General features: G+C 46.5%; 2 protein-coding genes across 3 annotated transcripts; both read right to left on the bottom strand.

The window, feature by feature from the left end:
- Positions 1 to 1,110: 1,110 nt before the first annotated feature.
- On the bottom strand, positions 1,111 to 23,202 carry LOC123367599 (olfactory receptor 52E2-like). 2 transcript variants are annotated; one of them, XM_045011938.1, is made up of 3 exons: positions 10,023 to 10,160; positions 8,912 to 8,990; positions 1,111 to 2,093 (listed from the first exon to the last, which is right to left on the bottom strand). In XM_045011938.1, exon 3 carries the CDS (start codon positions 2,047 to 2,049, stop codon positions 1,111 to 1,113), a length of 939 nt encoding a protein of 312 aa, XP_044867873.1. In that variant the 5' UTR covers positions 2,050 to 2,093; positions 8,912 to 8,990; positions 10,023 to 10,160. The 2 variants fall into 2 exon arrangements, with proteins under 2 accessions (XP_044867873.1, XP_044867879.1); XM_045011944.1 differs by lacking the exons at positions 8,912 to 8,990; positions 10,023 to 10,160 and adding an exon at positions 23,122 to 23,202.
- Positions 14,995 to 15,933, bottom strand: LOC123367611 (olfactory receptor 52E2-like). Its single transcript, XM_045011950.1, has one exon. The coding sequence runs from the start codon at positions 15,931 to 15,933 to the stop codon at positions 14,995 to 14,997; it is 939 nt and encodes a 312-aa protein (XP_044867885.1).
- Positions 23,203 to 26,716: the final 3,514 nt, after the last annotated feature.

The following is a 26,716-nucleotide window of genomic DNA, read 5'->3' as shown; positions in this document are numbered from 1 at the left end:
TGGCTTCACTTGCTGTTTAGCAGGTTTCCTGCTTCGGATGTACTTGAAACAATAGTTGCTGTTACTTTTGGACTCTTTGGCCAGCTGTTCTTCAAATTCTTTTTTGGCCTTCCTAATTCTATTTTTACACTTTGTTTGCCAGAGTTTATGCTCTTTACTATTTTTCTCAATGGAATTTAACTTCCACTTTTTAAAAGATGCCTTTTTGCCTCTTCTTTTCCTAGGTTGTTTAGTCACAGTGGAAGAATATTCACAAGATACTGGGAGTGGCAACCAACTGCTACAGAGGGACAAGAGAACCCAGAGACTCTATTGGCAAAGCCCTTCTTCCCAGCATCTACCCTCCCATTGGGTTCATGTCCCCCCACTGAGTCTGACCTTCAAGTGTCTCCAATCAGGTGATGTCTCCTGCATGGCGACTGCACCTTACTCTCCACGGTTGTGCATCACACTTAGCTGATGTGTTACTTGTGGCATGGCTGGCATCCACTATCCTGGCTATGTCCCCGCAACACCCCACTGTATCTCTGCCTTGGCTCCCCATTGTCACAGATGGTTTGTGCTGCCCCATCTTGTGGCTCTGATCGGCTCCAGCTCCAGATCCACAACTCTGCCTCAGCACTGTTGCTCTGCCTCCGGCCCAGCTTGAGGTGCTGAGAACTGCATTAATAGGCCAAAATCACTTAAAAACTAACCTAAACGTAGCCCAATCTCAATCAAATTCCAAATCAAAACACCAATACAGATACTTGAATCCTGATTGAGGGTTGCAGGTGTTTCACACAAAAAATGACAAATGGTGGCATTAAATATAGCCCCAAATTATCCCAAAATTTATATACTGAAAAAACAGTAATAACATTATCATATTAATTATTTCTAATTGTATTCCATGATGATAGTCAATGTCCACATTTTATGTTGAATTAGTTTGTTACTGTTAGTCTTTGGTTTATCTTCCAGGCTTCCTGAAGTATTGGACATAGAAAATCAGGTAAATTTTCCCATAACGCTGAGCTCAGCCAAACTTGGACAGAGCACCCTTGATTAACGAGGGGATATACTTTCTCCTTCTTTTCACACAGGTTTCAAGTCAGTGACCCATGGCAATCACTTTCTGCAGATGTATTTACCCACTTTGTCACGAAGCTCTTTGGATTTGACCCCATAAATGATTGGGTTGAGCATGGGAGGGATGAGGAGATAGAGGTCAGCCAAGATGATGTGAATGTGGGGAGCTATGCCCTGACCGAACCGGTTTGTCAGGTTGGAAAAGAGGCTGGGAGTATAATACGTCAGCATCACACAGATGTGGGCTGTGCAGGTGTTGAGGGCTTTCTGGTGGGCTTCCTTGGAGGAGAGTCTGAGAACGGCCCTGATGATCAGACCATAGGACAGGGCAATGAGCGTCAGGTCTGACATGATGACTACAAAGAATAGCACCAAGCCGTATGTCCTGTTCACTGTAATATCCCCACATGACATCTTCGCCACAGCTATGTGCTCGCATTGTGTGTGAGGGATAATACGATTTGTACAGAATGGCTGCCGGCTCAGGAGCAGGGGCAGAGGCAGAATGAAGAGAACAGCTCTTATCAAACCCACGAGCCCTAGCTTAGCTATTCGTGCATTGGTGAGGATGGTGGCGTATCTGAGAGGGTTACATATGGCAACGTAGCGATCGAAGGCCATTGTCACGAGGATGGCGGAGTGCATAAGAGAAACAGTGTGAAGGAAAAACATCTGGGTGAAGCAGCCGCCCATAGTAATACCTTTCAAATTGAACCAAAATATACACAGTGCATTTGGCATGACGAAAGTAGGTGTGGTGATGTCTGTGAGCGCCAGCATGCAGAGCAGAAGGTACATTGGATTATGAAGAGCCTGCTCTTTGTATACAACAAACAGAAGTGTGAAATTTCCCAACAGGCCGATAATGTAGAATACAGCAAAAGGGATGGAAATCCAGATGTGGGCAGCTTCCAGGCCAGGGATGCCCATTAGGAAGAATGTTGAAGGGTTAGAGTGGGTGATGTTGAAAACTGCCATGAGGTGGTCAATGCATTGATTGGGCTCAGAAATGCTTCAGGTGCCTGTAAAGGGAGAGAAGCACAGCGAAGGGGGGTTACACACTTTATAGAAAATAGTATGATAAATTTTTTATAGTTATCAACAATCTAGAACTGGAGGTAATCAGTGAAGTGGGAACATTTACAGGTGGCACCAGATTATTTAGGTCAGAGTCAAGTCCAGAGAAGTCCTCTGCAGGAACTGAACAAGCTAAGTGAATGGGGAGCAAGATGGCAGATGAATTTCAATGTCAATAAACTATGATGTGTCCACTGGAGGAAAAAGCTTGAACTCCTAAAACACTGTACGAGGTTCTGATTTAACTATATGAACTCAGGACAAGGACCTGGTTGTCATGGTACAGAGCTCTGTGAATCCTTTTTCACAGCGCAAGCAGACAGAAACTACGCAAAACATTGGGATCCAGGAGAAGTGGGATGGGAAATCATACAGAAAATAGAACGCCATGAGATCAGTCAGTCAATGTTTCACCCTCTTCTGGTCTCCTCTGTGTAGTACTGGGCACCCTTCTCACAAAGGATATTGCAGACTAGAGGGTTAAATCCAGGGCAAGGAGAATGATCAAGGGCCTGGGGAAACTCTCATATGGAGAGAGGTTGAAAAGACTGGGATTGTTAGGTTACAGAGGAGATGAATAAGAGGAGATATGAGAAAATACTCACTGGTAGAGTACATGGGGAATCTGTTTTCCCTTTCTCATAACAGAAGATCAAGAGGACATTCAACTAAACTGAAATGTGGTAAATTCAAAACTGATAAAAATAGAATGTTTTCTTCCCTCAATGCCTAAATAGACTGAGGAACTCCTTGCCACAAGATGTATTTCAGGCCATGAGCTAAGCAAGAATGAAGAAGGGTTTGGACATGTACATGGATAGTGAGACTTTACACCTTCAGCCTCTCCCAACAAACCACAGTGCGGCCTGTTTCTCTCTGTAGATCTCTCTCCCTACCCCCACAACCCTCATCACTGCCTGCTTGTCCATCTATACTCTTCTCCCCACCTCCATAACACTCAGTACTGCCCAACTCAGTATATATCCCAGTCCCTGCCACCAAACCTCCAGTGGTGGCCACTTGTCAAGGTATGTTCCCCACCCCACAACTTCCAGCCCTGCCACACAGTGATGCCCCTCAGCCGGGACCGTAATCAGGTGCCAGACCCCAGAGAGGCAGCTCACAGAAATACCTCCTCAGACTAGGTTGAACTCAGTGTCTGCCTGCACTAGAGAAAAGGAACCTATTCAGTGAAGGGACCTATTCCAGAGAAGGGAACCCCAGCAGCAGCTCAGCCTGTGCAGGGAAGGAGAAAGGGACAGACCCAGCAGGAGGGAGAGAGGACATGGAGACTAAAAGGAGCCAGTGTGAGTAACTCTGCCTCAAAGCAACACAAATCTTTAATGTACTACAGCCCATTAGAAACCCAGACACCCCTTCCTGAGGCTGCTTTTCTGTGTTGGCAATTGCTGACGTTCCCACAAGACTGTAGTGGGGCTGCTCACGGGAGGAGGGATGGTCCAGCTGGGGGATTGGTCAGAGACAATCTGCTGTAGTGTGGTCCACATTCCGATACAGTCTGAGGCACCCTCTATCCCAGGGGGCCTCATTACGCCTCTTTGCTCTGTGCATTAGGCAGGATGTCCATTCCCTATTTTGTCCAGTTTCAGGACTCTGTGCCACTGTGATGTGCATACTGCATGCCCCCTCTTCCCCCCACCCCAACACACATAAACACTGTGCATCCCTGAACTTCCCACAGTGAGATTTCCAACACCACTGGTTTCCTGTAAGCCAGAAACACACTTTTATTTTACTGCCTTTTGATGCTTCTCAACCTATATAGACCCAGAGATGCAGGGCCACAGAGAAATCAGACCCTCCCTTCCTCCCTGAAAAAAAAATGTTATCCTAATTGTTCATTTACGAAAATGATTAGGGGACCAGGGCATCTAACTTATGAGGAGAGGCTGAGGGAACTGGAGTTATTTAGTCTGCAGAAGAGAAGAATGAGGGGGGATTTGATAGCAGCCTTCAACTACCTGAAGGGGGGTTCCAAAGTGGATGAAGCTCGGCTGTTCTCAGTGGTGGCAGATGACAGAACAAGGAGCAATGGTCTCAAGTTGCAGTGGAAGAGGTCTAGGTTGGATATTAGGAAACATTATTTCACTAGGAGGGTGGTGAAGCACTGGAATGGGTTACCTAGGGAGGTGGTGGAATCTCCATCCTTAGAGTTTCAAGGCCTGGCTTGATAGAGCCCTGGCTGGGTTATTCTAGTGAGGTTGGTCCTGCTTAAGCAGGGGGTTGGACTAGATACCTCCTGAGGTCTCTTACAACCCTCATCTTCTATGATTCTATGAAACTCTAACGATTTCAGCAACTCTCGTGTCAGCTCCTCTTTGGTTCAAATGAGCTCACCCAATCTTTAGCAGCGACAGGACAACTCCAGTTGAACTCACTGAAGGTTCGTCGCTGGTGTGAATCAGGCCATTCATTTAAGTCCTTACTTGGGGATTTAGGGTGAACTTTGGGCCATGCTGGGAGTTCTGCCATGAACTCAATGGTCCAATAGTTCATCCTTAGTGTTTAATCACATCCTGCTAGAGAGAGCACTATTCTCTATTGTGCTGAAAAAGTCTGAAGGAATCCCCCAATTTATGTGGTGTTCTGAGATAAGGCGTTAAAGATGGGGATGGGGATTCCAAAACACACAGGGGCCCAGATTTTGCTCTCAGGGTGGTCAGTGTAAATCTGGAGTGACCCACCGATGACAGAATGTGAGAGCAGAGTCTTTCCACTGTTTGAAATCCTGTGTAATATCACATTCTTCTTGTGCAAAATCTGATAACACAGATACCCGCTGCAGAGGTCTTGGCTGCACTTCCTAAGAGGCCAGTGAAGTTGCTCAATTGGAACACTTGGGTGAACCAGAGGAAAAACCACATAGACCAAAAAAAGAAAGTTACTGAGACAGATAGAAGGACACAGTAAGAGACAAGGAATTGATCTGAAAAACAAATATTTGTCTAAACTATTTCTAATACATTTTTAGTTCCAATTGTTCCAGGTAAATCCCTTGGTGTTTCTGACAATATTAAGCAGTTCAAGATGTTTGTGCTGGTGAATTCCTGCCCACGTGGTTCTTGACATCAACCCTGGAGCCCTCCCTGAGCCCTCAGCACTAACTTTATTGCAGAAACAGGCAACTCACCAAAATGTCACTCTGCAGAGAGAGGGAATCTCCTTACTGCGACTGGAAGGCAGAACCCTGAGAATCAGTGCATGAGTCTCACATGTCTGACACTTGTTGTGCTGTACAACGACCTTTATGATTCCCCGGTACAGTCCCTGAGGACTCTCATGTTGGCCAGGACTCTCAGGCAGTTCCCTCAGCTCTATGAGCAGCGGGAATAGCAGAAAATAGACTCTGAAGAGATTCAGCCTGTGAGCCTCAGGAATAAGAAGTGATTTGCTGTTAACAGAGGCTCAAATTGTCAGGGCAAAAGGGAATATTAACATTTAGATGAATCTTGGGTGAAATAAATTCATTGTCTATATGTCTCTTTGCAGTTTGTGATGATCGTTTGCCTAATGGTTAAATTGCCCTTTGTTGATCTGTGTAACTGATTATTGGTGGTGTTTAGAAAACAGAAGGTTACATCTAAAGCCTATTGTTTACCTGGGACTGTATGGTCAAATGGATGCTAGAAAACTGTATCAAAGCCCCTTGAGTCCTGATGCTGTTTAACTCAGATCTAATTGAGATTTCATGCAGGGAAGCCTAAGCCATAAGGGCAGAGATCCCAGTTGTGACTGTACTGCCCTGAAATATAAACTTTGGACTATAACCTATGGACTATTTCTCAAAGAACTCTTTGCAACTACAAAGCTCACCATCTCTCCTATGTATCTGAACTTCAAGAATTGAATTCACGTCTGTATATATATTGATCTTTTAACCATACACTCTCTTTTTTCTTTTAATATATTTTAGTTTAGTTAATAACAATTGGCTGTAAGCACGTATTTGGATAAGATTTGGAATACTTAATAACCTGGGAGGTAATGTATCCAATCCTTTGGGATTGGTAGAAACTTTTCTTTTATATGATGAAATTAGATTTTCAGTAATCGTTGTCATATTTGACTTGTGTGCCTAGGTGGAGGCCTGAGGTGTGGTTATTTTAATAGAAGATCAAATGGATATAAACTGGCCATCAGGAAGTTTAGACTGGAAATTAGACGAAGGTTTCTAACCATCAGAGGAGTGAAGTTCTGGAACAGCCTCCCAAGGGGAGCAGTGGGGGCAAATAAGACATATCCAGCTTCAAGAATATGCTTGATAAGTTTATGGTGGGGATGGTACGATGGAATAGCCTAATTTTGGCAGTTAATTGATCTTTGACTACTAGCGGTAAATATGCCCAATGGCTTGTGATAGGATGTTAGATGGGGTGGGATCTGAGTTACTACAGACAATTCTTTCCTGGGTGTCTGGCTGGTGAGTCTTGCCCACATGCTTAGGGTTTAGCTAATCGCCATGTTTGGGATCAGGAAGGAATTTTCCTTCAGGGCAGGTTGGCAGAGGCCCTGGGGGGTTTTTCGCCTTCCTCTTCAGCTCAGACATAGGTTAAGGGATTGATACAGGAGTGGGTGTGTGAGATTCTGTGGCCTGCATTGTGCAGGAGGTCAGACTAGATGATCATAATGGTCCCTTCTGACCTTAAAGTCTCTGAGTCTATAACTCTGTTGCTGGCTTCTGAATAACCAGTGAGGTGTAATAGAAGCTGTTTTATGCTGGCTTTGTAAATCTAAGTATTGGAATATCCACCAGCTTTCTGGAGGGTTGCCTGCTCCATTCTTTGTAGTTCACCCTAATTGAGTGGCCCCCGATAGGTCCTGGTCACGCCATGCCTGTCCTTTCAACTAGATTATCAACATGGAGGAGTTGGTTGAGAGGAGCTTTAGGTATTCTACTGGGACAGGCCACTGTGGTAGTGAGAGAGAGCCTGGAGCAGTGCAAGATCCGAGGCCTGGTGCAAGATCTGAGGACTGAACCAGAGGCGGTGAACCAAAGTCAGGCCATATATTAAAGCAGATGCTCACAAGTTCACTGTCCATCACGTGACACTGGCAAAGTTGTTGCTAGTGTACTAGGCACTAGACATTTATGTTAATATTTTCCAGCTAGTGCAGATACATCCTGTGACATGCTATACCTTGGGGAAACACCCTGTAACCCCCATATTCCTCCTCTGTATATAATTGTGATATTACATATAAAGCATGCCATGTGAGGTATCTGGGGAAAGGTTACAATCTGCTGAACATCATTGTTTTTGGATTGTGGTGTAATGTCAGCTGTTATTGTACTCCTCTGACACAGCTATTGTAGGCAACCAAGGTCCTGTGGTTGTCCATTACTTTCAGTGAACACATAACATTCTTTATACTTGCTGTTATATGAACTCTTTTGTGACATTGCACCCCATCATTCTTTATGGAAATATGCTTATGAATGTATATATGACATCACTGGAATATGTGTTATGCTTTATATGCCATGCAACATATCTCTGTAGCGGTTATGATCTGCTGAATCTATTTGTTTGCATGTGTCATTGTATTCGAAGTTATGAATATTGGCTGTGTACTTGTTTGAGTTTAAGTAGCCTCAGTAAAGCATTTGGGCAGCTTCTTGAGAAAGGAATGTGCAAATGACGTGCCCAATCAAAAAACACTTAACTGGTAATGGATCTTGGAACACTCCAATGCACATAAAAAGTCTTCCTGGAGACACTCAAGATAGCATGTGGGCAATGGCTTCTGCCTGTAAAAAACTGAGTCGTGCACGGACATGTGACTTGCCCATGTGATTCCAAAACACCATCTTGGAGCTGGATTTTGCATAGGAGAGAGGAGGGGGTCTCCACCCACAAGAGAAAGTCTATTTAAGCCCCTGGGAGACTCCTCCATTTTGTCCTCAGCTGGCTAAAGAGAGCCTCTACACCCCCAAAGGATACCTGAAAGAAACTGGAACAAAGGACAGTAACCATGGGGGTGTGAGTGATTGCTGGACCAGACTAGAAGGAGGCTAATCTGCAAAAGAAGCTTACTGGAACATCTCTGAGGGTGAGATTTTGTCTGTAATCACTTTCTTACTGTATTAGGTTTTATACTTGCGTGTTTCGTTTTATTTTGCTTGGTAATTCACTTTGTTCTGTCTGTTATGACTTGAAACCACTTAAATCCTACTTTTTATATGTAATAAAATCACTTTTTACTTATTAATTAATCCAGAGTCTGTATTAATACCTGGTGTGGGGGTGAGGGGAAACAGCTGTGCAACTCTATCAGCAGTATAGAGGACGAACAATTTATGAGTTTACTCTATATAAGCCTTGAACACAGTAAAATGGATTTACTTGGGGTTTGGACACCATTGGGAACTGGGCATCTGATTGTTGGAGACAAAAACTCTTCTTAAGCTGTTTTCAGTTAAGCCTGCAGCTGTTGGGAGATGTTGTTCAGACCAGGGTCTATGTTGGTAGCAGGCTAGCGTGTCTGGCTTGAACTGGTAAGGTTCTGGAGTCCCAAGCTGCCAGGGAAAATGGGCTCAGAGGTAGTCTCAGCAAATCAGTTGGCAGTCCCAAGGGGGTCTCCGTGATCCAGCCTGTCACACTTTTAGTTTAGATTTCTGTTGCATCACATTTTAATGTGACAGGTGTAAAATCCAGAAAGTAAATGCCACAATAAAAACAATGCAGAGTTCTGCTCAGAGCATGCCACAATTACTGTGGAGCTACACCATGCTATGAATTACCTTGTGCTTCCCGGGGAAGCGGAGTACAGAAATTGACAGGAGCGCTCTCTCCCATTGATTGAGTATGTCTTCATCAGACCTGCAAAAATAATGCCGTTGCATCGATTGCAGTGGCGCCAAAAACATGCCCTCAGGGAGCAGACTCCAGCAGCGGCCTCACACCGGGCAGCCACCATCGGGAGCAGGGAGTGAATAGAGCTTAAAATTGTTTGGGGGTCGGACTGAATCATCCCATGGGCTTATAGCTGGGGCCTGTACCTTGGTGGCCAGCCTCTCAAAAAAGTCATAGAATCACAGGGTTAGAAGGGTCATCTAGTGTAACCCCTTGCCAAGAAGTTCTTCTGCTGTGCTCTGTCCTCCTCCTTCAACCTCCAGCCATGTTCCAGGAACCATGCCCCCATTCTCTCCTCCAGCTGGGCTACCTCCCTCATCCTCTGCAGCTGCCTCTCTTCCCTCTGTCTCTCTTTGAACTCCACCTGTTCCTCTGTCTTGGCCATAGGGCCGGCTCCAGACCTCAGCGCGCCAAGTGCGCGCTTGGGGCGGCGTCCTGCGGGAGGACGGCAGTCGGCTCCGGTGGACCTCCCACAGGCATGCCTGCGGAGGGTCCGCTGGTCCCACGGTTTCGGTGGAGCATCCGCAGGCATGCCTGCGGGAGGTCCACCGGAGCAGCGGGACCAGCAGACCCTCCGCAGGCACGTCTGCAGGAGGTCCACTGGAGCCGCGGGACCAGCGACTGCCAGAGCGCCCCCCGCGGCGTGCCGCCCTGCTTGGGGCGGCGGAAATCCTAGAGCCGCCCCTGCTTGGCCACACTGTCCTGCAGCATTTCATCCTTTTCCTTCTCCCACACCGGCTGAGTGTCTGGTCCCCCAGACTCCTGGTTCCTTTTCCCTGTCCAGCTGAGGTGTGTTAGTATCTAGAAGAAGTAGGAAAGCTTAACATACAAAAATCATAAAAAGTTACTAACCCAACACCTTTTTATTTTGAGAATCTACATATTTGTTGCCCTATATATGTTGAAACAAACAAAAAAATGTCCTTCAGTGAAACTAATGGGTGAAGGGAAAATGAACTCAGTAATGGAATCTGTGTAATCTTGTATCTTCCTTCTTACCCTTGTTGTCAGTGCTGTGGAGAGTTGTTAAGACTGCTAATTTGTTACAGCTGCTTAGTGCTGCTGTTCTTGGAGCTCCAGTGTTAGCTGCCTGCCTGAGCAGAGGATGCAGCTTGCCAATTCATCAGACTTCAATGTTACTCATAAAGATAGACTAAAGGTTCGGTTCAGAGGCAAAGGCACTTGGCCAGGTTTATTGCTGATGAACCAAAATGGAACCAGAATCTGCTCAGCCTGTGAAGGGTGTTGGGAGTAGAAATGTAGAGAGAAGGAAGGAGTGACTCTGGAGACAGATGCATTCACTCAATTATCATGGTTTATTGCATCAGAGCTGCTATGGATACCACACTCCCCCCTCCTCGCCCCCCCACACACTGTGTATTCCTGGACCGCCTCTGAGATTTACAACCCAACATGGTTTCTTCCATACCAGAAACACGCTTTTCTTTTTAGTCTTTTTTTTTGTGATGCTTCTCATCCTCTCCAGAACCAGAGATGCAGGGGCACAGAGAAAGTAGACCCCTTCCTGAAAAATGTACTATCCTCCTTGTTCTGAACCTTTAAGCCTGCGAGTTTGAGATTTCAGCAATTCTCCTCTCAGATCTTCTTTAGGCCCAACAAGCTCACTCATTCTTAGAGGCCACAAGACTATTCCAGTTGAAGTCACTGGAGTCTCATGCCCGGTGTAAATCAGGGCATTTATTTAAGTCCCTACATGTGGATTTAGAGTGAATTCCTGCCCCTGTTGGTTGATTTGCCATTGAAATCAGTGGAACCAGATTCACCTGTACTGATTAACTTTCGTCTCTGAGATGTGAAAATCATGGCTTCAGGTCCTGCTCCAGAGAGTACTGTTCTATTAGGGTTAGGGTTAGGGTCACGGTGCTGAAAGAGTCTGAAGAAAATCTCTCAGGGAGGCCTGTGTCAAATGGGAGTGACCCACTGAAAGCAGAATGTGAGAGCAGAATCTGGCCAGTGTGTGACCCATTCTTGTTGTGAACCCTCTGGTAACACAGATACCAACTGCAGAGGCTTTGGCTGCACTTCCCAACAGGGCAGTGGAGTTGCTGAACTGCAAAACTTGAGTGAACCAGAGGAAAAAACAGACACCCCCAAAAAAGACAGCTAATGAGACAGACAGAAGGACACAGGAAGGTTCTAAGGTTCAAGTCAGGAACCATCAGGGCAGAAATTCACCAGCACGGCAACTTAAACTGTTTAGTATTGTCAGAAAGGCAAGGGATTTACCTGGTAAATTGGAACTACAAATGTACTAGAAATCATTTAGACAAATTCTTGTTTTTAAGATCAGTTCCTTGTCTCTGACTGAGCCCTGAGCACTAACTTTAATGCTGAAACAAGCAACTCACCAAAATCCTGCTTGGCAGAGAGAGGAAATCTCCTTACAGCGACAGGAAGGCAGAGTCCTGTGAATTGCTATAGGAATTTCACATCTCCAACTCAGCATGCTGGATTCCATCCTTTATGATTCTCCTGTACAGTCCCTGAGGACTTTCTCCTTCCTCTTTGGAACCCTCCTTTGTACTGGGAGATTTTGGCAAACCAGTAAAGTGCCTGAAACCACTATGGCTTATTGTTAAAGGCAGCCTAGTCAGCAAGCTGTAAATTGGCCATTCAGCAATCTCAGCTTGACCAAGGCAAGAGGGGAGGGGGTTTGGGGTGCCACAGAAAAGGTAGGTTAACCCCACATCCTTCCTGATAAGAATTGTGTTGAAGTTGCTGATACATGAATTTTAAAAGAGCAGGATGAGCCCTAGAAATATCTATTGGGGTCTCAAGGCTGCAAACTCTGGAAAAATCCACACCTGGTTAATCAATAATCAGAAGGAACCTCTTGATTGATCACTGAAACTGCTCACTTAACAAGTTTTCTTTAAGGGACATGTCATTCTATTACTAATATATAAATAACGGGGGGAAGCTTGAGATAGTTAGACTCTTTTGGGGACTCTTTTTGAACTCTTCCTCTGGATGCATATTGTGGTCCCCACCGGCAGACGGAAGATTTGGCCACCGGAAGCCTGCCGCTGTGTCACTCGAAAGCCACACTTAGCTTTGGTTATTATCAAGGGCTGGGAGGTGTGGGGGTGTGTTACTAATCTGTTGCAGACATGTGTAAGTGCTTGAGACTAAGTAAAGTTTAGCTTTAAGTGAAAGCACTCTTGTGTCGTCCTGTTTGTGCCACCCATCTATCGGTCAGATGGCAGTGTCTCCTCTGATTTATTTCCTGACACCACCTCGCATGGAGTAAAAGTTACCAAGAAGTTGGGGTTGAACGAACCCTGGGTAACACCTTCAGGTAGTTGAAGACTGCTGTCAAATCCTCCCTCACTCTTCTCTTCTGCAGACTAAATAACCCTAGTTCCCTCAGCCCCTCCTCATAAGTCATGTGCCCCAGCCTCTTAATCATTTTCATTGCCCTCCGCTGGACTCTCTCCAATTTGTCCACATCCCTTCTGTAGTGGGGGGACCAAAACTGGATACAGTACTCCATTTGCGACCTCACCAGTGCCAAATAGAGGGGAATAATCACTTCCCTCATTCTGCTTGCAATGCTTCTCCTAATATAACCCAGTATGGCATTGGCTTTCTTGGCACCAAGGGCACACTGTTGACTCATATCCAGCTTCTCGTCCACTGTAATGCCTAGATCATTTCTGTAGAACTGCTGCCTAGCCACTCAATCCCTAGTCTGTAGCAGTGAATGCGATTTGTCCTTGTTGAACCTGATCAGATTTCTTTTGGCCCAATCCTCCAATTTGTGTAGGTCATTCTGGACTGTATCCCTACATTCCAATGTATCTATCACTCCTCCCAGTTTAGTGTCATCTGCAAACTTGCTGAGGGTGTAATTCATCTAATCATCCAGATCATTAATAAAGATGTTGAACAAAACCGGCCCCAGGACCAACCCTTGGGGCACTCTGCTTGATACCGGCTGTCAACTAGACATTGAGCCATTGATCACTACCCATTGAGCCTGATGATGTAGACAGCTTTTTATCCACCCTATAGTTTGTTAATCCATCCCATACTTCTTTAACTTGCTGGCAAGAATACTGTGGGAGATCATATCAAAGGCTTTGCTGAAGTCATGGAATAGCACGTCAACTGCTTTCCCCTCATCCACAGAGCCAGTTATCTCCTCATAGAAGGAAATTAGGTTAGTCAGGCATGACTTGCCCTTCGTGAATCGATGCTGACGGTTCCTGATTAAGTATCAGAGGGGTAGCTGTGTTAGTCTGGTTCTGTAGAAGCAGCAAAGAATCCTGTGGCACCTTATAGACTAACAGACGTTTTGCAGCATGAGCTTTCGTGGGTGAATACCCACTTCTTCGAATGCAAGTTTGTGTCCATTTATCACTGATCTGGTTAGGTCCTGTGATGGTGTCGCTGGTGTAGAGTTGGCATCGAGGTTTGTTGCCTGGATTGGTTCCTGAGTTCCTGGGCTGGGGGTGCAGGTTCTGGGATGGTGCCAGGGAGGGGGGAGTTTGGTGTGCAGGAGGGGGCTCCAGGTTTGGGAGGGCTCTGGGCTGGGGCTCGGGCATGGGCCTACCTACATGTCCTGGCTCCATACTGCGCCTTGGGCTGCAGGCAGCCAACAGGTCTGGCTCCTGGGGGAGGGGTGAGTCGACCTGCTTCTCTCACCTGCAGGCACCACCTTCCAGCTCCAATTGGCTGGTTCCTGGTCAATTGGAGTGCAGAGCCAATGCTCAGAGAGAGGGCAGCATGTGGAGCTCCATGGCCCCCATAGGTAGACACCAGACCTGCTGGCTGCTATCGCGGTGCAGAGCAGAGTGGGGCTGGAAGAGGTAGGAAGTAGCTTACCTTGGTTCTGCAGCACCGCTGACTGGACCTTTAATAATCCAGTTGGCTGTGCTGACCAGAGCTGCCAGGGTCCCTTTTTGACCAGGTGTTCCAGTTGTAAACCAGACCCCTGATCACCCTAAAATGCAACCTAGAAGGAGATACTATAAGGTGGGTGCATGGCTGGTTGGAAAATCATTGCCAGAGAATAATTATCAGTGGCTCACAGTCATGCTGGAAGGTCATAACAAGTGGGGTTTCGCAGAAATCAGTTATAGGTCTGCTTCTGTTCAATATCTTCATCAATTATTTAGATATTGACATACAGAGTACACTTACAAAGTTTGTGGATGATACCAAGCTGGGAGAAGTTGCAAATGTTTTGGAGGATAGGATGACTATTCAAAATTAGAGAAACATAGCTTCTGTTTGTCCAAACTGATCCAGAACTCTGTTCACACAGGGACTCATGGAAAGCCACCTTGTGTCAGAAAGTTTCAGTATATTTTAGTGGTCCGGAAGTCACGGAAAGGCCGAGTAGTAGGGTGTGTGGGGTGGGGGCTGATGGATGATGCTGAAAGTATTGAGGTGATCGGGGCGGCTCTAGGATTTGTGGCGCCCCAAGCAGGGCTGCGCACCACGGGGGGACGCTCTGGTAGTTGCCGGTCCCGCGGCTCCGGTGGACCTCCTGCAGATGTGCCTGCGGAGGGTCCACTGGTCCCGTGGCTCCGGTGGACCTCCCGCAGGCACTCCTGCGGATGCTCCACCGAAGCTGTGGGACCAGCGGACCCTCCACAGGCACGCCTGCGGGAGGTCCACCAGAGCTGCGGGACCAGCGGACCCTCTGCAGGCATGCCTGCGGGAGGTCCACCGGAGCCGCCTGCTGCCCTCCCACAGGACGCCGCCCCAAGCGCGTGCTTGGCGCGCTGGGGTCTGGAGCTGGCCCTGGAGGTGATGGTCAGAGAGAGGCAAAGGACAAAACAGTGCTTGGCCATGGAGTTATAAGATAGGTGTGAAGAACTTCTCAGACTGTGAACTCCCAAAATGTTAATCTCAGCCAATTTAGAACAGATTATCCTTGACTGATGAGCAGATATCCTTCCTCTTCTTGTCATAGAGGTTTAAAGTCAGTGGCAACCAGTGATCACATTCTGCAGGTGTATTTGCCCACTTTGTCACGAAGCTCTTTGGTTCTGACCCCATAAATGACAGGGTTGAGCATGGGGGGGACGATTAAATACAGGTTGGCCAAGATGATGTGAACATGGGGAGCTAAGCCCTGACCAAACTGCTGGGTCAGAATGGAGAAGAGGGAGGGAGTATAAGACATCAGCATCACACAGATGTGGGCTGTGCAGGTGTTGAGAGCTTTCAGGTGGGCTTTCTTGGAGGAGATTCTGAGGACGGCTCTGATGATCAGGCCATAGGACAGAGCAATGAGCGTCAGGTCAAACCCGATGACTACAAACGCTGTCACTGAGCTGTACGTTCTGTTGACTGTGATGTCCCCACACGACATCTTTGCCACAGCCATGTGTGTGCAGTACGTGTGGGGGATAATGTGGTTGGCACAGAATGGCAGCCTGCTCAAGAACAGGGGTTCGGGCAGAACGAAGAGTACAGCTCTTGTCAAACCCACAAGCCCTAGCTTAGCTATTCGTGCATTGGTGAGGATGGTGGCATATCTCAGAGGATCACATATTGCAATGTAACGATCAAAGGCCATTGTCACAAGAACAGCCGAGTGCATAACAGCAATCGCGTGAAGGAAGAACATCTGCGTGAGACAGCCATCCATAGTAATTCCTTTCAAATTGAACCAAAATATAAGCAGTGCCTTAGGCACTACAGAGGTAGGGATGCCGATGTCTGTGAGTGCCAGCATGCAGAGCAGCAGGTACATTGGATTGTGCAGGGTCTGCTCTTTGCCTACAACAAATAGAACCATGAAATTTCCCAACAGGCTGATAACGTAGAATGTAAAGAAAGGGACGGACATCCAGATGTGGGCAGCTTCCAGGCCAGGGATGCCCGCTAGGATGAATATTGAAGAGTCAGAGGGGGTGAGGTTGAAAGCTGCCATGAGGTGATTGATGCGTTGATCGGGCTTAGAAAAGGTCAAGGTGCCTGTGAAAGGAGAAAAGCAGAGTGAGGGGGGTTGCATGCTTTATAACAAATACTACGGTAAATATTTTATAGTTATTAACAATCTAAAAAGGGAGTGAGTCATGTGTTGCCAACATTTACAGATGGCACCAGAATATTTAGATCATAGTCAAGGCCAAGTGAATGGGTAATATGTTGGCAGATGAACTTTGATGTCAGTAAGTGTGATGTGTATTCCCATTGGAGGGAAAAGCTTGAACTCCTCAAATGCCTGACAAGGTTCTAATTTAACTGCATGAGCTCAGGACAGAGATCTGGGCATCATGGTGCCCAGCTCTGTGAAATCCTGCTTACACTGCAAACCCAGACAGAAACTGAGAAAAACATTGGGATCCAGAAACAGTGGAATGGGGAACCCTACAGAACATACAATGCCACGAGATCAGTCAGTCAATGTTTCACCCTCCTCTGGACTCCTCTGTGTAGTACTGAGCACCCTTCTCACCCAGGATATTGCAGAACTGAAGAGGTTCAGGGAAGGGCAACGAGAATGATCAACTGCTTGGGGAAACTCTCATACAGAGAGAGGTTGAAAAGACTGGGATTGTTACCTAACAAAGGGGATGAATAAGAGGGGACACGAGAAAAGTCTATAAATTACTGACTGGTAGAGAGTACATTGATACTCTATTTCCCTCGTCTCATTATACAATATCAAGAGGACTTTCAATTAAACTAAAATGTGACAAATTCAAACCATGTAAAATGTGGAGTTAGGCTGAGAAACTCATTTCCAGACAAGGTTGCATGAGACTATCCAGTTACAATTATTTCAGCTAAATAAATATTTTGGAAAGCCTGTATGGTCACGTGTTTCAGGGCACAAGCCAATCTCTAGCTGTTAGAAATTAGGTCACGCCCTCAGGCTGGTCAGGTCATCCCTGCATCCACCTGCTGCTTGATTTCTTACACCTTCTTCTGCAGCAATTAGGGCTGTCACTGTCAGAGGGAGGACACTGGATTAGATGGACCATAAGTCTGATCAACGATGCAGTTCCTACATTGGAAAAGAGCCAACTTTTCCCCATGGAAACAGACATTATCTTGCTGGGCTTTGACTTTGTGCTCAACAGAATGGGCATGATGGCCACAAGCGTCTTGGTATTTAAGACTATAGGCCTTAGAGCCATCCTGTCCATAGGATAGGTTGGGGTGGTCACCCCAGGCCTCACACTTTGGGTGGCCCTGCTCCTCCACCCTGTCCCCACTTCAGAGGGATGCGTTGGGGTCAGGGTGTCATGGGGCTGGGCAGCAGTGCTACCAGCCTGGCCTGGCCACCCCCAGCTTCTCTGCCCCACCCCCCACTTTAGGGAATGGGTAGAGGCCAGGGCGGTGCAGGGCCAGGGGATTCCAGCAGCTCTACTGGCCCGTCCCTGCTCTGGCCACCAGCTCCTTGAATCACTCGGAGAAGAAGAGCAGGTGGGGGCTTAGGGGCAAGGGTGGAATGAGGTGGAGCAAGGATGGGAAGAGGCAGGGATTTGGGGGAAGCGGTGGAGTGGGGGTTGTCTCGGGCTCCGCAACCACTTAGGAACTGCCCTGACAGGCCTGCACTTCTCTTACTTCCTTTTTTTCCTTTGGTGAGACACTTTTGTACAGGCACCCATCTTTCTCTGAGACATCAGTGTGACACTATACCTCAGGGGAGCACTCTGTAACTCCTATATTCCTCATTTATATATATTTGTGATATTGCATATAAAGCAGGCCATGTGAGATATCAAGGGAAAGGTTCTGATCTGCTGAAAGTCATTGTTCTAGCTAAATATGTATATTGTTACTGCAAGTGACGTTATGAGATCACGTTGTATGATTGTCACTAAATCATGCTGAAAGTTGGAAATCAGCAGCTCCCTAGAGACAACAGCAAGGAAATGTTTCCAATGCCTGGTGGGTGTTGAACAACGATCAACAGCCATTGTCCAGTAAGGGAGTTACACTGCAATGACTCACCTGTAGAAGGCCACACCAGGAGAATTTCTCAACCTTGGCTTATGCAATGCCCACCAGATATGCTGGACTTGTGTTCTCCAAGCACATGAACTTAGGGTGTAAAACAGAATACAGGGTCCCCATGTTCAGCTTTTTCTCTTCTCCCCATCTATGCTGCAAGCAACAAGGATGCTCAGAAGATTGAAGACTCCCACAGAGGAGTCTGGGTGATGTTTCAAGAGTGAAAACACTATACTATAAACTGCAATATCCAGTCAGGTGAGAAAAACTGCTTAATCTAGATGTTGGCAAGTCTCATAGGGTTGAGAGTTTAGACTGCATACTTATATTTTATTTATTTATTTATTTTTGGTAACTGACTTTTTTCCTATTGCTTATAGTCACTTAAGATCTATCTTTTGTAGTCAATAAACTTGTTTTACTGTTTATCTTTACCACTGAGTTTTCCTGAAGTGTTTGGTAAATCTGTCCAAGTTTGCAAGGGCTGGTGTATATACACTTTCCATTGATGATGTGGTGAAACAATTAATAAATGTGCCCTGCTCGCCTTGAGCAGAGCAAAATGGTATATTCCTGAGGTACAAGGCTGGGAACTGGGGGGATTTGGCTGGTGCCTTTGTCTCTGTAATTCATAAGTGTCTCTGGAAGCATTCATGCAATCTAGCTAGGTGTGGAGCTCAACATTTGGTTGTGCTGTGTGATAACAGCACCTGGAGGGGCTTCCTGCTCTTCACTAGCAAAGCATTGTGAGAGACGGCCCAGGCTGGAGACTTAAGGGGGCACAGCCATCCCACAGTCCCAGGCTGCACCCCGGGGATCCCATCACAATAAGTTAGTTGTTAACTGAGAAGTATAAGCAGTGACATGTGTCAGCAAATCAGCTGCTTACCCCTCTCATGCCTGAATATTGGTCAAATTTGCAGATGACACAAAAATTGGGGGATAGTAAATAATGAAGAGGACAGGTCACTGAATGGTTGGTCACTCTGGATTGGTTGGTAACCTGAGTCAAAGCAAACAATATGTGTTAAGCATTGCCAACTATCACGCTGTATATAAGTACCCCAACTTTCACAATAAGCTAAAAGTCAAGCTAATCCCATTTCAAAACAGGGTGAGTAGAAGCCAATCCCTAAAAGAACCACAACACTCTGTTACTAGACCCCCGGCATGCAGTGTGCGACTGTGGGGGGGCCGCTGTGCACCTCTGAACCCTCTCCCTCTCGTTACCCCTGCTTGTCCCCTCCTTGACTCACCTTCCCAACACCAGGTAACACTCAAGAAACAAAACAAAAACTAATTGGTTAAAAAAAATTAGTTACACGGTAACTATAAATTGGGTGAATAAATTCCTGATAGGATGTAGTGTTACTGACCCCAAGGTGTGACTGATATTAAGTGAGGCACATATTATTCAAAACAGTCTTGTTCAGTGTCTGGCTCTCAATATTAAATCCTGATGCAGCAACGCTACAGGTGCATCACAGAGCAATACAACAAATGGATCAGCGAAGTCGTTCCTGTTTCCTGCCCAGTAAAATTTACCAAAGAGTGACAACCAGCAGTATGGGTAACCTCTAACATGAGTGAACAGTCCTGTGCAGTAACTCATTACGTTTATAAATAAAACATTTATATATAAAAGCCTCATTTGTAATGTTATTACTCAAAATTTCTGTTTTTCTTCTCCTACACACAGCACTGGGGGACACACTGCAATAATGCCAATCCCAGTATTTCAAAACACTCAACCTACTGCCAATAACAACACAGGTGGTAACTGTAATTGCCCGAATAGGAATTTGTCACAAGGGGCAAACCTCAGCACTGAGACTAGGAAAGGATTGTTGTTTGAATATAAAGTGCTGTCATATATACACATACTTTCTATGCATCCATACCCACATGTAACATACTGATATATACACCATATCTATATTATCCATACATATTCATTATCTAAAATTGCCCCCAAAGCGCAATCGTAAACCTACATTTCAAAGGCATGGTCCCGGGCCTAACATTCCCAGGTCTACTATAAGGGACTAAAAACAATTTAAAAATAAATCTGTCCATCAGTCGTATGCGGGAATGTGCAGTCTATGGGACAGATGGGGCATATATGTGCAGATGGGAAAGTAAGGTGGCCACATAGCACTGTTTAGCCCACCGGGTCACCTTCTGTCCATCCATAAAAAGACAAAAAGTGGGGGAATGTAGTAGGAAAAGTGCCTGAGACCTAAGATCTTTTACCAGAGGAGTGGCACGATGCTTGAGGCCTGAGCTAAAGTAGACAAATCTTTACTTACTTAAAGCAAAGACAAACTGTGAGGAAGAGTTAGGACCTGCTCAGAGAATCTGACAAGAACAGGGCTGATATTGCAGAAATACACCTTCCTAAGGAGTGCTAGTCACAGAGCGTTCACGCAAACACATCCCAATATCAAGTGGTACCAGAACATTCCAATATCATGGATGGTTCAAAAACATTTCCCAAGGATAACAGGAACACATTGACCCCCGTGAAAAGATAAGGTCAGAATGACAATACATAATACAGATGTTTTTATCAAACCAGCACGTAGAAGGAGATGGGTGATAACTAGCCCTATCAGGGGACAGTAGCTAATTATGTCAGGGGGCAGTACGTAACCAGTGTGTGTCGGAATATAAAGACGTATCTCAGAGGGAGTGTCTCTGTCTAGTCTAGGGAAAAACGAAAAGTCTCGTTGTTCACTGAGCTGGTTGATTGTTACAGGCATACACGTATTTGTGGTCTGGTAGAGTCTGCAGGATACTAGTACCGAGCTTCATCAACAACATCTTGGTCATTGGGGAGTTCACTCGAGGTCTACTGTGCCAATTGTGTGTGTGTGCAGAGCTGGGCCAGCACACAGGGAGAACACACACACACAGTCCAACATCTAACCACAGTGACCAGGGTGCTGCTGGAATGAGGTCAGCCTAGGATGGAGGGAGGGAACAGACAGGGGGTCAGAATATGAGGCGAGGTTGAACCATATGAGGAGGAAAGATCCATGATTCTTTCCACTGCTGAAATGACTGAAGTTACGTAAATAACATTCAATAACAACAATTGGAAACCAAACTGAGTCAAGGTTGTGACACCCGGGCTGCAGTTCTGTGGCTTGCAGGGGCAAAGAGACCCTGAGACCTGCTCACACACACTCGGGGCCAGGAAAGGTCCCATCACTGGACTTGGACCAACAATCAAAATGAAAATATGAATTTCAGCAGTGCCGCCTACCTGTCTGCCTACACCCTCTGCCTGCCCCACAACCCCCAGTGCTCCCCACCTATTCGTCTACATACCCCTGCCTCCCCACATGCTCCAGCACGTGCCTGCCTGTCCGTGTACCCCCTGCTTGCCCCAACAACACCCATCTCTGCCTGCCTGTCCATATACACCCCATGCCTCCAGAACTGCCCACCTGTCCATTTACACCTCCAACCTGCCCCCACAACACCCATCACTGCCTGTCTGTGTATACCCCCTGACTGCTCCACAGCCCCCAGAGCTGCTGCTGCTTCTCTGTGTACACTGCGCCGTTTGCCCCCACAACCAACAGCGCTACCTGCCTCTCCATGCACCCTCCTGCCTCCCCACAAGCCCCAGCACTGCGGCTTTTCCATGTACCACCTGCATGGCCCAACAACCCTCATTACTGCTCACTTGTCTGTGTACCTGCCCCCTTCCTGCCCCCACAGCCCTGAGCATTGTCTGCCTCTCCATGTGGGTCCACCACACCCACGACTTCCAGCGCTGCCACACAGTGACACCCCTCACCCAGGAACAAAACCATGGGCCAGACCCCACAGCGACAGTTCACAGAAATACCTCCTCAGACAAGTTAAACTGAGTATCTCCCTGCAGCAGTGAAATGGGGGAGATCAGAATTAACAGCCTCTGTGGGGGCGAAGGGAACGCCAACAGCTTCTCAGCCTGTGCAGGGTGTTGGGGGGGTAGGAATAGAGAGAGCGGGAAGGATTGACAATGGAGGCAGGACCATTCACTCTATTATCACAGTTTATTGCATCACAGTTGTTATGATACTCCCCGCCCCTACACACACACACTGTGCATTCCTGGACCTCCTCTGCTGAGATTTACAACCCTGCCTGGTTTCCTCCATGCCAGAAACACACTTTTCTTTTTACTGGTTTTTGGTGCTTCTCATCCTCTCCAGAACCAGAGATGTCGGGGCACAGAGAAAGTAGACCCCTTCCTGAAAAATGTACTATCCTCCTTGTTCTGAACCTTTAAGCCTGTGAGTTTGAGATTTCAGCAGTTCTCCTCTCAGATCTTCTTTAGGCCAAACAAGCTCACTCATTCTTAGAGGCCACGGGACGACTCCAGTTGAAGTCACTGGAGGATCATGCCCGGTGTAAATCAGGGCATTTATTTAAGTCCCTACATGTGGATTTAGAGTGAATTCATGCCACTGTTGGTTGATTTGCCATTGAAATCAGTGAAACCAGATTCACCTGTACTCTTTAACTTTCGGCTCTGAGATGTGAAAATCATGGCTTCAGGTCCTGCTCCAGATAGTACTATTCTGTTAGGGTTAGGGTTAGGGTCACGGTGCTCAAAGAGTCTGAAGAAAATCCCCAGTTTATGTGGCATTCTGAGATGGGGTATGAAATGGGGATTTCAAACATGTTGGCCCTGATTTTGATCTCAGGGAGGCCTGTGTCAAACGGGAGTGACCGACTGAAAGCAGAATGTGGGAGCAGAATCTGGCCAGTGTGTGACCCATTTTTGTTGTGAACCCTCTGGTAACACAGATACCCACTGTAGAGGCTTTGGCTGCACTTCCCAACAGGGCAGTGGAGTTGCTGAATTGCAAAACTTGAGTGAACCAGAGGAAAAACCAGACACCCCCAAAAAGACAGCTAATGAGACAGAAGGATACAGGGAGGTTCCAAGGTTCAAGTCAGGAACCATCAGGGCAGAAATTCACCAGCACAGCAACTTAAACTGTTTAGTATTGTGAGAAAGACAAGAGATTTACCTGGTAAATTGGAACTACAAATGTACTAGAAATCATTTAGACAAATTCTTGTTTTTAAGATCAGAATCTTGTCTCTGACTGAGCCCTGAGCACTAACTCTAATGCAGAAACAAGCAACTCACCAAAATCCCGCTCAGCAGAGAGAGGAAATCTCCTTACAGCGACAGGAAGGCAGAGCCCTGAGAATCGGTTTTGGAATTTCACTTCTCCCACTCGGCATACTGGACAGCATCTTTTATGTCTCCTGTACAGTCCCTGAGGACTCTCTGGTTGGCTAAGACTCCTGGAGAATTCCCTGAGCTCTGTGAAGAGTGGAAAATAGACCCTTGAAAAATTCATCCTGAGAGCCTCCCCAGGGAGTGAAGAAATGATTTGCAGATACCAGGAGCTCAGATTTTCAGGGCAAACTGAATCTCGCAGACTGTTCAGCCTAGCAATTGACGATGGCTTTGTTTTCTGTCTGTAGCCTCTGAAGTCAGTGCTACACTGTGAGGTGACATGATCCCGAATTGATACAAGGTGAAGGGCCTGGAAAAGGATTTCTTCTCCCAGGATTATGGCATCAAAGGTATTTGCCCGTATCCCTTTGTGAGATCTAATATTGAATATATATCTGGCAGCTCCCAGTGTTCGTCTACTCTTTGCAGCAAGTATTCCAATACTGTGTTGATCTTTCAGAAATCCATGCAGAATTGGGTTGTGCTAACCTCTGTCAGAACTAATACAATGGGACTTCTCCACTCACTGTGTGATTCCTTCAGCACTCCAAAGTCCAGAATCACCTGAAATTCACTGAGATTCCCAAATCTGTTGCCCAGGGACCATTTTTATTTTATTATTTTATTTTAGGTCGCTGTGCCCTGCTGGGGCGAGAACACAGTGGTAAAGGAATCAAATATCTGCTATGTCTGGATCTTTTCTTCAGGCTACAGTCCCTCCCCCACACTTACATTACAGAGGCCTGGGGGCCTAATTTGCACTCCAGAGGGTCTGAGTGTTATGAGATGTGACCTCTGCGGAGCAGTCTGGGCCGTGCAAACTGCTGTGCCCCTCTAACCACCCAGCTGGGCTGGCCCTTGTTCACACTGCTTTGCTGGTGATTCAGCCTCTCCAGGCCCTGTTATCACCCACCATGACAGCAGAGGGCAGCAACACACCCAAACTGAGCTACCCAAGGGCTTACCTGAACCACCCAAGTGCAAACCGTGGACATCAGCCAATTTCCCAGCTCCTGAGGCTCACAACCCGCACTGGAGTATAAACCCACCTTTATACTGTCTGGCTCTGCACAGGGATCTGCACAATGTGTGCTCACTAATAGAGTTCCCCTCCCCTTGATGTGGGAAGGATATTTAACACGTCTGTGTTAATCAAGCTGAGAGTTTCCCCAGACACGCAAAGGCGGACTGATTTTGATAAATGGAAAAATAAGTGTAATTACAAAGAGATGGATGTTAAGCGATTAAAAGTGACCATAAACAGGTCAAAGGAGATTACCTAGCAAATAAAAAAACCTGCAAACTAAGCCTAAAATCCTAGATAGATTGGATATAAATTAGCAATTTTTAATCCTGTCTGGTGATACAAGCAATCCACCAGGTTTCCATACAGGGGCTAGAAATGCTTTCAACCTGGAATCAGCACTTCTCCCAGTTCAGTCTTTTTTTCCCAGGTGACAAGTATAAGAGGGGTAGCCATGGTAGTTTTTATCCACAAAAACAAGGAGGAGTCTGGTGGCATCTTAAAGACTAACAGATGTATTTGGGCATAAGCTTTTGCGGGTAAAAAACTCCACTTCTTCAGATGCAACTAGCATCTGAAGTGGTTTTTTTACTCATGAAAGCTTATGTGCAAATACATCTGTTAGTCTTTAAGGTGCCACTGGACTCCGCATTGTCTGTCTTTCTCAGGTGTTTCCGGAAGTTCTCTTGTGTGGGGAGTGAGGCCACTAGATGATGTCACACCCAATCTTATATAGCTTTAACATATGGAGGAAACCCTTTGTTCCAAAAAAAAATCAAAAAAAAATCCCCATCTAGTTTGTGGAAAAATACAGGTACCCATATGGAGTTCCATGTCATGTGGTCTGGACACATGACCTTGCGTGCCCTGCTATGCTAAAGCAGCCATTACCCAAAGGCTATCTGAAGTGTCAATCAGAGGATAGGCAAACACAAGGAATTTGCCTGGGGGGAGTTCCCACAGAGGTTTTTTTTACCTTTCAGGTTTGTGTGAACAGTGAATACAATATCTGAAGAGGCTTTTAGAAGAAGACAATATGAATAGTGAGCAAGCAGCTGTTGTGACCTGCACAGGTTGTTCCATGTTTGTCTTTCTCTTGGAGGACAGAAGCGACTTTGTGTGTATGAACTGCAAGGTGGTCTCCATATTAGAAGAAAAGCTTAAAGGACTAGAGACCCACGTATCAACCCTGCTTTGCATCAGAGAAAATGAAGACTTTCTTCATTTCATTCTGCAGGCAAAAAATGCTGAAGAATCAGAGAGGGCAACTCAGAAGGGGGAAAAAAATGGCAGCATGTGACCTCGAGAAGAAGAAAGAGGAGAACCCATGTACTCCCAATGCACATAGAGGTCAGAAATCGTTTTCAGGCTCTTTGCACAGGTATTATTGCAGAGAATGGTTAGTAGAGTAGAAAGAGGGTCTGAAACAAGACCTTGCACTAGAGGCCCAGTATGAGGCCTTCAGCCTGAGCAAGAGTTGCAGCTAGAAGCAAGCACTGCTCACAGGTGTAGCATAGCTCAGCCAGCCTCTGAGTCAGACCGAGTGTGAGGAGAAGTACAGCCTCTGGCAGGAAAAGAGCTGAGGCTGCAAAGTAAACACATCTAGGTTAGAATCATTGGCTCCTGTACCTAGCACTAGGAGCCCCTAGTACATGAATTACTAAGACATCCTTACACCAGAGAGAGAACTAAAATCTTCGGACCTCTGAGGTATCATGACATGATTAACAAAGATGTTTTGGTTATACCACCCCACATATTGGGGATGGGTAGGCTTAGGTGACATTATAGGGTGGCACATTGGCCCAGGGGATGCTGGCGGGTCCATCCAGTGTTCCAGCTGTTCTGTTGTATCAGAGGGCTCATATTTGAAGGGTCCTCTAAGATGTAGGGCACTTCTCATTGCGCTTCACTACAATAAATCGGGGCTCTGGTGCCTTCGTTGCTCAGCTAATCTGTGGTTGTGTCAATTTCTTCGACTGAGGAGTGTTGTGTCAGTTACCTGCAGCAACTGTGACAGCATACACAGAGGGGTATGCACACAGCACAACAACATCTGTCAGCACTCTCAACAAACACTGATGACAATTTGGACGAGCCGTCTGTGGGAAGGGATCAGAAGGAGACCCCATCGATTGGAAGGCATGGGATGCATTGTTCTAGGGATGGGGGTTCCATGACCACCTCTCCCAAGAAGAGGCGACAGTTGGCAGTGGTCATGGACTCCCTCCTAAACCCAAAACTGTACGCAATACTCCAGATGTGGCCTCACCGGTGCTGAATAGAGGGGAATCATCACTTCCCTCAATCTGCTGACAATGCTCCGACCAATGCAGCCTGTTATACCATTAGTCTTCTTGGCAACAAGGGCACACTGCACTTAGGATGGAAGAATCCCATGCACTGCTATAGGCTGGGGACTGATTGGCTAAGTGGCAGTTCTGAAAAAAAGAGAAGGGGGTGGTAGTTCAGGCG

Source organism: Mauremys mutica, chromosome 1, assembly GCF_020497125.1.
Source record: "Mauremys mutica isolate MM-2020 ecotype Southern chromosome 1, ASM2049712v1, whole genome shotgun sequence".
In the NCBI taxonomy this organism is placed as follows: domain Eukaryota; kingdom Metazoa; phylum Chordata; order Testudines; family Geoemydidae; genus Mauremys; species Mauremys mutica.
The sequence above is the reverse complement of the archived record's forward strand: the minus strand, read 5'-3'. Positions and strand labels throughout refer to the sequence as shown.

What these genes read in the sequence shown, in the direction of transcription:
- LOC123367599 (XM_045011944.1), bottom strand. Translation starts at nt 2,049, where the DNA reads ATGGCAGTTTTCAACATCACCCACTCTAACCCTTCAACATTCTTCCTA.
- LOC123367611 (XM_045011950.1), bottom strand. Translation starts at nt 15,933, where the DNA reads ATGGCAGCTTTCAACCTCACCCCCTCTGACTCTTCAATATTCATCCTA.